The sequence below is a fragment of the Panulirus ornatus genome, chromosome 18, assembly GCF_036320965.1.
Source record: "Panulirus ornatus isolate Po-2019 chromosome 18, ASM3632096v1, whole genome shotgun sequence".
In the NCBI taxonomy this organism is placed as follows: domain Eukaryota; kingdom Metazoa; phylum Arthropoda; class Malacostraca; order Decapoda; family Palinuridae; genus Panulirus; species Panulirus ornatus.
The window spans coordinates 58152998-58165164 of NC_092241.1; the positions used below are offsets into that span (position 1 = coordinate 58152998).

At 39.4% G+C, this 12167-nt stretch overlaps 1 protein-coding gene across 1 annotated transcript in view; it reads left to right on the plus strand.

Annotated features, from left to right (window-relative positions):
* LOC139755158 (peroxisomal targeting signal 1 receptor-like) overlaps positions 1 to 12167 on the plus strand; it is a 111491-nt gene that overhangs the window by 38339 nt on the left and 60985 nt on the right. The window contains exon 7 of the mRNA XM_071673316.1: positions 5978 to 6164. Within this exon, the coding sequence (XP_071529417.1) occupies positions 5978 to 6164 (187 nt within the window). The remainder of the gene's footprint in view (positions 1 to 5977; positions 6165 to 12167) is intronic.

The following is a 12167-nucleotide window of genomic DNA, read 5'->3' on the forward strand; positions in this document are numbered from 1 at the left end:
ATTCCACCAATCCTCAGGCACCTCACCATGAGTCATACATACATTAGATAACCATACCAACCAGTCAACAATACAGTCACCCCCTTTTTTAATAGATTCCACTGCAATACCATCCAAACCTGCTGCCTTGCCGGCTTTCATCTTTCGCAAAGCTTTTACTACCTCTTCTCTGTTTACCAAATCATTTTCCCTAACCCTCTCACTTTGCACACCACCTCAACCAAAACACCCTATATCTGCCACTCTATCATCAAACACATTCAACAAACCTTCAAAATACTCACTCCATATCCTTCTCACATCACCACTACTTATCACCTCCCCATTAGCGCCCTTCACTGAAGTTCCCATTTGCTCCCTTGTCTTACGCACTTTATTTACCTCCTTCCAGAACATCTTTTTATTCTCCCTAAAATTTAATGATACTCTCTCACCCCAACTCTCATTTGCCCTTTTTTTCACCTCCAGTCACATCCAGTCCAGTTTCCTTGCAGTGAGCACAAGCTACTGGTATAAAATGTTTGTGTAACCAGTCGGAAAAGATGTCCTTAGTGATCATTGCTATTTTGTTTGCATGATAATGGACTGGTAAGAAATTCACTCCTTTAAAACAGTGAGTACTCAAACTTTTGCCTATCATCTGCATCATAAACATGTTATGATGTCAGAGTTTCATGAGCGATGATCTTGGCAAACTTGCTAATGAATATCTCCACTGCTTCGCGATTAACAGATGCTTTTTCACCACAAATATTTAAAAATCTAATGATATCTTTATATCTGTATTGTTGACTGGTTGGTAAGGTTATTTAATGTATGTATGACTCATGGTGAGGTGCCTGAGGATTGGCGGAATGCGTGCATAGTGCCATTGTACAAAGGCAAAGGGGATAAGAGTGAGTGCTCAAATTACAGAGGTATAAGTTTGTTGAGTATTCCTGGTAAATTATATGGGAGGGTATTGATTGAGAGGGTGAAGGCATGTACAGAGCATCAGATTGGGGAAGAGCAGTGTGGTTTCAGAAGTGGTAGAGGATGTGTGGATCAGGTGTTTGCTTTGAAGAATGTATGTGAGAAATACTTAGAAAAGCAAATGGATTTGTATGTAGCATTTATGGATCTGGAGAAGGCATATGATAGAGTTGATAGAGATGCTCTGTGGAAGGTATTAAGAATATATGGTGTGGGAGGAAAGTTGTTAGAAGCAGTGAAAAGTTTTTATCGAGTATGTAAGGCATGTGTACGTGTAGGAAGAGAGGAAAGTGATTGGTTCTCAGTGAATGTAGGTTTGCGGCAGGGGTGTGTGATGTCTCCATGGTTGTTTAATTTGTTTATGGATGGGGTTGTTAGGGAGGTAAATGCAAGAGTTTTGGAAAGAGGGGCAAGTATGAAGTCTGTTGGGGATGAGAGAGCTTGGGAAGTGAGTCAGTTGTTGTTCGCTGATGATACAGCGCTGGTGGCTGATTCATGTGAGAAACTGCAGAAGTTGGTGACTGAGTTTGGTAAAGTGTGTGGAAGAAGAAAGTTAAGAGTAAATGTGAATAAGAGCAAGGTTATTAGGTACAGTAGGGTTGAGGGTCAAGTCAATTGGGAGGTGAGTTTGAATGGAGAAAAACTGGAGGAAGTGAAGTGTTTTAGATATCTGGGAGTGGATCTGGCAGCGGATGGAACCATGGAAGCGGAAGTGGATCATAGGGTGGGGGAGGGGGCGAAAATTCTGGAGGCCTTGAAGAATGTGTGGAAGTCGAGAACATTATCTCGGAAAGCAAAAATGGGTATGTTTGAAGGAATAGTGGTTCCAACAATGTTGTATGGTTGCGAGGCGTGGGCTATGGATAGAGTTGTGCGCAGGAGGATGGATGTGCTGGAAATGAGATGTTTGAGGATAATGTGTGGTGTGAGGTGGTTTGATCGAGTGAGTAACGTAAGGGTAAGAGAGATGTGTGGAAATAAAAAGAGCGTGGTTGAGAGAGCAGAAGAGGGTGTTTTGAAGTGGTTTGGGCACATGGAGAGGATGAGTGAGGAAAGATTGACCAAGAGGATATATGTGTCGGAGGTGGAGGGAGCAAGGAGAAGAGGGAGACCAAATTGGAGGTGGAAAGATGGAGTGAAAAAGATTTTGTGTGATCGGGGCCTGAACATGCAGGAGGGTGAAAGGAGGGCAAGGAATAGAGTGAATTGGATCGATGTGGTATACCGGGGTTGACGTGCTGTCAGTGGATTGAATCAGGGCATGTGAAGCGTCTGGGGTAAAGCATGGAAAGCTGTGTAGGTATGTATATTTCCATGTGTGGACGTATGTATATACCTGTGTATGGGGGGGGGTTGGGCCATTTCTTTCGTCTGTTTCCTTGCGCTACCTCGCAAATGCAGGAGACAGCGACAAAGTAAAAAAAAAAAAAAAAATGATAATAAAAAATTGTATGTATATATGGGTTTATGGGCATTTATGTATATATTGTATATGAGTAGATGGGCCATTCGTCGTCTGTTTCCAGGCTGTACCTAGCTGACGCGAGAAACAAAGATTAAGTATAAGGAAAATAAACATATACATATCAACAGATACACATATACATACTGATAAATACACAAACACAGACGTATACATATATACACATGTATATATTCATACTTGCTTGCCTTCGTCCATTCCTGGTACTACCCTGCCCCACAGGAAATAGCATTGCTACCCCAGCTTCTGCGAGGTAGCGCCAGGAAAACAGGCAAAAAGGCCACATTCGTTCATACTCAGTCTCTATCTGTCATGGATATGGATAGGGAAATACGGATTTGGTGTAATGCACCAAATCTGCATTTCCCTATCCATATCCATGCCCAGCAGACCTTTCCATGGTTTACCCAGACATTTCATATTCCCTGATTGAGTCCATTGACAGCATGTTGACCCCGATATACCACATCGTTCCAATTCGCTATTCCTTGCACACCTCTCACCCTCCTGTATGTTTAGGCCCCGATCGCTCAAAATGTTTTTAACTCCATCCTTCCACTCCAATTTAGTATCTTGCTTCTCTTTGTTCCCTCCACCTCTTACACATGTATCCTCTGTCAATCTTTCCTTACTCATTCTCTCCATATGTCCAAACCATTTCAACATACCCTCTTCTACTCTCTCAGGCACACTCTTTTTATTTCCACACATCTGTCTTATCCTTTCATTATAATAATTGTTATTGTATTTGATTGCCGTTTCCCGTGTCAGTGAGGTAGCGCCAGGAAACAAATGAAGAACAGCCCATCCACTCATATACACATGTATACACACAAATGCCATACACGCACATTTATTTTCATTTCATTATACTTTGTTGCTGTCTCCCGCGTTAGTGAGGTAGCGCAAGGAAACAGACGAAAGAATGGCCCAACCCACACACATACACATGTATATACATACACACACATATACATACATATACATATCAACATATACACAGACATATACATGTATACACATGTACATATTCATACTTGCTTGCCTTCATCCATTCCTACTGCTGCCCCGCCCCAAAGGAAACATCATTGCTAACCCCTACTACAGCAAGATTGCACCAGGAAAACAGACAAAAAGGCCACATTCATTCACACTCAGTCTCAAGCTGTCATGTGCAATGCACCGAAACCATAGCTTCCTATCCACATCCAGACCCCACAGACCTTTCCATGGTTTACCCCAGAAGTTTCACATGGCCTGTTTCAGTCCATTGACAGCACTTCGACCCAGGTATACCATATCGTTCCAATTCACTCTATTCCTTGCATGGCTCTCACCCTCACATATGTTTAGGCCTGGAACACTTAGAATCTTTTTCACTCCATCCTACCACCTCCACTTTGGTCTCCTGCTTCTCCTTGTTCTCTCCACCTTTGCCACATATGTCCTCTTAGTCAACCTTTCCTCACTCATTCTCTCCATATGTCCAAACCATTTTTTTTTCCCATACATATTCACCATTTCCTGCATTAGCGAAGTAGCATCAATAACTGAGGACTGAGCCTTGGAGGAAAAATCCTCACTTCCCCTTTTCTGATACTTTTTATTTAGAAAAGTAAAAACTGTAGGAAAGGATTTTGAGCCCCCACTCCCATCCCATTTAGACGCCTTCTACTACATGTAGGGAATATGTGGGATGTATTCTGTCTCCCCAATCCTCTCCATCTATCTGTATCTCTGATGCCTGTTCCAATTGGAACTCCCTCAAAGGGGTGGCCACTGCAGCAGAGTCTTCATAACTAAAGAACTCTGGTGCCACTTCATAGTCTTTAGTGCCTCCCTCTTTGCAGGCCACTGGCAGAAGAACTACAGTGCTGCTTACTAGCCTTTAGTGCCTCACCCTTAGCAAGCCACTGGCAGGGATAAGTGTAGCAGTGTTTGCAGAGGCTCCTACCTAATGTTCCTAATTACTACTTTTATCTAATGCTCCTACCTACTACTACTACCTAATGTTTCTTCGTAATGATCCTGATTAAATGTTCCTACCTGCTACTTCTACCTACTGCTCCTACCAATTTGCTCACCACAGGAAAATCTAGAGTAATGCAGAATGAGCTGCATGAGTCAAGTTTTGTCAAGTGTTACATATGACAAGGAGAGATTGTATGTTGTGGACAGAATGCCTCCCCTATCCTCCTGCATGTTTTGAGCAATCAGGGCCTGAACATGCAAGAGGGTTAAAGGCGTGCAAGGAATAGAGTGAATTGGGATGATGTGGTATACCTGGGTTGACGTCAGTGCTGTCAGTGGACTGAACCAGGGCATATGTTGATATGTATTAATATATGTTAGTATATGTTCATGTATGTGCTTGTGTGTACATACATGTGTGTGTATATAAGTGAATGGGTCTTTCTTCTTTTGTTTCTTAGCGCTACCTCACCGACACAGGAAATGGCCTTGAAGTATTGTAATAATAATGATGATAACATACATCTATGAAAATGTCATACTAGACATTGTGGACATCAAGCTGAATGTGTTTGCAGACGATGCAAAGTTTATAAGGGAAATGAAAAGTGTGGAGGATCGCATCAACTAACATGGAGAGCATGACAACTTCAAAGTTGATTTCATAAATTGGTGAAGAAGCTCAACATGAGTGAAAGAAAAGTAAAGGATGGGTCACAGAGAGAGAATGCTGCAGTATGATTATCATCTAGCAGGAAACAAGATGTAGCAATACGTGTGTGAGAAAGACTTGGAAGGTGAAATTGTCTCTTCACCTGTTGCCAGAGTCCCATCTTAGGTGACTGTAGGTGAGGAGACCAACTGTCAGCTAGCAATTATTAGCATTGCTGTCAAGTTCATAGATAAGGAAATATTTAGCAAGCTATTCACATCATATATAAGACCAAAACTAGAATATGCTTCGTATGTTTGATCACTGCACCTGAAGAAGCATAAAGAGCTATGAGAGAAGGTTCAGAGGAGAGGAATAAGGATGGCACCAGAATTAAGACAGCTGAGTTTTAGGGAAAAGGTAGAGGCTTAAGTTTCCCCCCATGGAAGAGAGAAGAATGATGGGTGACCTGATCAAAACCATTAAGTTTTCAGAAAGGTCAGTGACATAGACAGTTAACAGTTTTATATATATGTAAGTATAGAATAAATGAAGGACATAACATGAAATCAAGCAGGAAATTTGTTACAGAAGATGAGGAAATACTTTTGTAGTATAAGACTTGTGGATGAATGAAATGAAACGACTGAATACATAGTTAATGTGGCCTGTGTAAATATATATTTAAGAACTTGTATGACAGAGAATGTTTAAGGTATGGGGCCTTACAAATGTAAAACTCCCACCCTGTACAGTGCAAATAGGTTATTACAAGTAGGTAATTACTCGTCAAAGTACTCGCATACACATGCATATTTTTTTCTATGGTTTACATGTATCAGTGAAATTGCCTTAGAATTTCCAGACAATTATTCTATCAACCTTTTCATATTTTACAGTTCATGAAATTTATTAAAAAGTTAGGAGAAGGAGCAAAGACAGATGGCAACAAAGACTGGAGTGAAGAATTCCTAACATCAAATGCTAAGGGTGCTGGTAGCCTTGCAGAGTCCTGGAGCACAGAATTTATGAAAGGACATCAACAGCCTCATGAACAGTGGGGGGAAGAATTTACCAAACAACTAGGTAAGGCCATTCTTAGACATTAGCACTATTAACATTTGCAGTCTTCATCTTGAACATGATGAATTAGATGATATTTTTTGGTATAATAGTGATATTGAGTGATCATTTAACATGATTGAAGCAGGTCTTCATCCAGAGTATAACTCCTGCTGTAGTTATTATTCTTTTACGTGTTGACTTACTACATATTATTCTTTACATATTTACAAATTGCATATTACTGATTAAGATCATAATCCCTAAGAATTACATTGAATTCAGTCAGTGCTTAGCATGGTAAGCATGGTAATAGCTACGATCATTACCTTTTGGTGTGTCAGTAGTCAGGGTGTTCATACTAAAGTTTGATATGAAAAACTATTGTATAGTTGACTGAAGTCCTCATTTTCATGTATGGCAGTTGCTCATATGACGTACCTTAGCCTGACATGACACAGATACCATTGTTCCCACACATGATGTAGCTGATTTTATCAAGTTTAAAAGAGTAATAATTTTGTACGAAATGATCAGAAGTCATTTTCATGCTTTTGCATTAGATAAAAGTCTTTGTACCATGATATGATGCTAAAGTCAACAATCTGTAGTGTGACTTTAATTAAGGAATTCACTATTTTGTGAGACGCTAATTAAGATCATCACCCTTTAGACTAATATTAACTGATATTAGCATGATACCAGGTGCAGTCAGAATTTAGTGAGACTAGGTATCTTAATATTTCCTAATGTCCCGTGATGCTGTTACCTCAGGTAATAATTTTCAAAAACAGCAGTAAATAAGATAACCTCAGGTAATAATTTTCAAAAACAGCGGTGAGTAAGATATCCCCTAGGGATAAGAACAAGGCTGATCATCCTCATACCATACACTTAGACCATCATCTCCACATTTAACACCAGTTGTTGTAATTACTTAGTTTAACTCTTAACCCTTTTGCTTTGAAATAACTCATTTTTCAAGGGAGTGCCATCAGAAGTGTTGATAAGCCACCAGAGAATGGATTCTTTAATTTGACATTTTCTGTTGCATCAAAGGGAGATATCTTAGAACTGGCACTAAAATTCATTGAAATTAACACAGAAAAAAGATTTTGATATCAAAATGTGCAAAAATATGTGAAAAATTATTCTCCTACAGATGGTACATAAATTCATTCAGCAAACTCAGCAAACAGTCAAAATCATTGTATTCTTTATATAATGATTATGATATACAATCCAGAAGTGAAGTATCTAGGAAAAGTGACAAAATCGTGAAAAATAAAAGTTGTCATTTTGCCATAGTTTTTTTTTTAACTAATGCTTCTGTGTACTGATGATAGCAGTACATAGTACGGTATGATGCACATTGTAAATTATTTGCATATAATTTTACTGGAAAAAATGGCTAAAATGCTAAATCTAAAAGCTGATACATGAAGCTAAATTCTTTCTTTCTTTTTCTTTCAAACTATTCGCCATTTCCCGCATTAGCGAGGTAGCGTTAAGAACAGAGGACTGGGCCTTTGAGGGAATACCCTCACCTGGCCCAATTCTCTGTTCCTTCTTTTGGAAAATTGGAAAAAAAAAAAAAAAAAAATGAAGCTAAATACATTTGTCAATTGTAGTCTGAATGTGGAGGTTTTGGCATTAGACATACTTAATCTATGTTGTTTGTATACTGCATCTGTTCTAGTTGTGCTGGTTTCTGTCTTGCCAATCACCCAGTTACACCTCTGCAACTTCATTTTCAGTGCATATCTTGAAACTCGGTCCCACTCTCAGATACTGTCAAAACGGCTTGAATGTTGACATCAGTTGTAACTCTTTTTTCTTGTTATTCATGAGTGCTATGGTAGAAATCTAGGATTTTGTCATTCATGACCATTATTAGATGTGTGATGTCTTAATCAGAACACAAAAGAGTTAAGTGACCCAAGATAAATGGCTGCTCACTCTCATTGTAATCTGTCAGCTGATCAAATGTAAACAAATGCTATACACTGCACCATTTACTACCTCCAAAACCTTTAGCTTATGTATGCCAGTGACAGGATATAAACACTTATGAATATTAAAGGACAGCATCTGTAACTTATGCTATTAAGAATCCAAGTCCAAACATTGTACATATGGACTGTGAATGTAGAAATACAAAAACAAAGAGTGTAAACACTTACAGATAGGCATTTTAACAGCTTCTTACAAACTATTAGGTCTGCCTACCTATCTATCTTTGATGCCTGTTCCGAGCTGGAACTTCTTCAAGGGGTTTACCATGGCAATAGAGTTTTCATATGGAGACTATTAGGCCTGTAATTGTTTATTAGGGGACAGATAAATAGACTCCTTATTATGCACGAGATCCACTCTTGAGGAATGTCTGTTAAGAAAAAATCCAGTAAAATGGTTCACTATAACGTGGTGCCTATGGATATGCTTTCATGGGAATGCCAGTTCTGTCACCAGTAAGAACCATAGAAAGGATTCATTTTGTTGTTTTTGTTTTATAGATTGATTGAAGACATTTCGAATATATACATATCCCTGGGGATAGGGGAGAAAGAATGCTTTCCATTTATCCCTGCATGTTGTAGAAGGTGACTAAAAGGGGAGGTAGTAGGGGGGCTGAAAATCCTCCCCTCCCATTTTTGATTTTTGAAAAGAAGGAGCAGAGAAGGGTGCCAAGTGAGGATATTTCCTGTAAGGTTCAGTCCTCTGTTTTTATCACTACCTCGCTAATGTGGGAAATGGCGAATATGTATGAAAAAAGAAAAGAAATATTTGCCCTATTTACTCATATTTCCAGTGTTAGTGAGTTAGAGTCAGGAACAGAGGAAGAAAGGCCACATCCACTTGCATCCATTTTGTATCTGTCATGTGCAATGCGCCAAAACCATAGCTCTTTATTCACAACCAGGCCCCGCAGATCTTTCCATGATTTACCCTGGGTGCTTCACATGCCTTGGCTTAATCCGTTAACAGTACGTCAACCCAAGTATACCATATCATTTCAGTTCACTTTATCCTATGCATACCTCTCACCCTTCTGCATTTTCAGGCCCCAGTTGCTCAAAACATTTTTCACTCCATCTTTCCCTTTCCAATTTGATCTACCTGTTCTCATTGTTTCCTCCACCTCTGACATATATCCTCTTTGTCATCCTTTCCTCGCTCATTGTCTCCACATGTCCAACCCATTTCAGCACACCCTATTTAGCTCTCTCAGCCACACACTTTTTATTACCACACCTGTTTCTTAGTTTTTCATTACTTATTTGTGATCAAACTACCTCATACCACAAATTGTCCACAAATTTTTCATTTCCAACATACCATATTTTCCTCAAATGTTCCATTTCCAGCACATCCACCCTCTTCTGTACATCCTCATCTATAAACTGTGCCTCACATCCATAAAGTATTGTTGGAACTACCTTACCTTCATACATACTCATTTTTATCCTCACAGATAATGCTTTCTCTTTCCTACATTCTTCAGTGCCCTTAGAACCTTTACCCCCTAACCCACCCCTGTGTATAATTTCCACTTTATGTTAGGCAGCCAGACTTGAAAATCATATTCAAGCTTTGGCCTTATGTAGGATATGAACAGCTTGCCAAATATTATCTCATCTATATACTTGTAAGCTTTTCTGATATTTGCTAAAAGAATGTTTGTCTCCATAACTATTTTTCAAATGTGGGACTCAGGCGATAGATCAGGGATGATGCTGACACCCAGGGCTGTCTCATACATAGAATCTTGAAATCTGTTTCCTTGCAGATAATCATACTGAGGCTTCCTTTCACCTTGTCCCATCCATGTTACTTTACATTTGCTGGGTTAGAATATTGTCAGTCATGTATCACACCAACTTATGAGTCAGTTTCGATACCCTTGTAAGCTAATTCAAACTACTTTGCTTTTCACTTCTCTCATGACTTTTGCATCATATGTGTGTGTTTGTGTTCAGTGGTTGCATCATTTCGGAATGAATTCGCACATAAGAATGTCATATTAGAATTAATGCACAGTGAAAGGGTTAATTAAGGTCAGCTTAGATTTTTATCAGGAAAAAGTACACGGACACAATTATTGATGCGCTATAGTGACACTTCTGAAACTTTAACACAGGTGAAGAGAATCAACACCATTTTTGTAGTTTGTGCAAAATTATTCAGGAGAATGAAATATGGAGTGTTGTTTGAAAAACTGGTGATACAAAACATCAAAAGGAAACCACAATTATTAATGCGCTATAGTGACACTTCTGAAACTTTAATACAGATGAAGAGAATCAATGCCATTTTTGTAGTTTGTGCAAAATTATTCAGGGAAATGAATTATGGATTTTTGGTTGAAAAACTGGTGAGACAAGGCATCAAATGAAAACCAGAAAAGTGGATGAAAGAATTTTTCACCAACCGAAAATAATGGGAAGTGACAAATGGAATCATGTCTAATTTAGATGATCTTTTGGATATATTGCAGGGAAGAATATTATCTGCAGTACTCTTTGTAATTATGGTACTGTGTTAGACATAGACAAAGATACAAGAGACAGTATGATCAGTTGTTTTTGCAGATGATAGAAGAGTAAGTAATAAAGAGGAGAATCATGCAGAATTTATTGATAGAAAATTTAGATAGATAAGTTTTGGAGAGAGTGAGTGAGCAAAGGATGACAGAGAGAATATGTCAAAAGTGTGGGGAACAAGGAGAACTGGGAAACCAGATTTGAGATAGAAGGATGGAGTGAAAAAGATGTTGAGTGATTAGTTACTGAGCATGCTGGAGTGTGAAAGGTATACATGGAATAGAGTGAATTGAACAATGTGGTATAGTGGGGTTAACATACCAATAATGAACTAAACCAGGGCATGTGAAATGTCCGTGGAAAACCTTGGAAAGGTCTCTGGGACCTAGATGAAGATATGGAGCTGTGGTTTCAGTATATTACACATGGCAGCTCATGTATGGATGTGAGCAGATGTGGCCTTTTTCGTCTATTTCCTGGTGCTACCTCATGGATGCAGTGGGCATTGATCAGATGTAGGGGAGTAGAAGCAAATATATATGTTATTTTCTTTCTTTTACTTCATGCATTTATGCTGTTTCCTGTGGGGCAGGGTGGCGTTGGGAATGGATGAAGGTGAGTAAGCATGAATATATACATGTGGAAAGGTCTATGGGTCCTGGATGTGGATAGGGAGCTGTGGTTTCTGTGCATTACTTGTGACAGCTAGATACTGAGTGTGAATGAATGTGACCCTTTTTGTCTGTTTTTCTAGTGCTACCTTGCTGAAGCTGGGTAGCGATGCTGTTTCCTGTGGGGTGTGGTAGTGACAAGTTGGTAAAGGCATTCGATGTATGTATGGATCATGGTGAAGTGCCTGAGGATTGGCACATCTTCTACCCTGTCCTGTTCTCTCCCTTATCTGTCCTTCCAATTATTTTGCTTACTTTGGTGTCATCATTAAAGCTCCCTGCTGCATTTATCTGTTCTTTGCTCTCAGTGTCTGATATCATTATTATAAAGGGTAGTACCCAAGACAGGACATCTTCCCTCTCAGACATGGTTCCCTTTGCTTTTTCAAGATGAGATCCGGCACCCATTCTTTGGAAAATCAACACTACATAGAGTGTAGCATATCTGTCTATCCATCTATATCTCTCATGCTTGTTTGCAGCAACTCCCTCAAGGGGTGGCTATGGCAGTGGAGTTTCCATAAATAGTGAACTCCAGTGCCACTTCTTAGCCTTTAGTGTCTCACTCTTAAACAGGTCAGTGGAAGAGGGCAACTCTAGCATTTACAGAGGTTCCTGCTTAATTTTCCTACTAACTACCCAATGCCCCTGCCCAGGATTCCCACATGCTACTTTTACATAATGCTTTTGCCTAAATGTTTTTACCCGCTACTTTTGTCTACAGCCACACCATTTTACCAAAAGGCAAGGCTAGTGCTTAGTGCTCACCACAAAAATCTAAGAGTTATGAAGAATGAGCTGTGTGAGTCTAG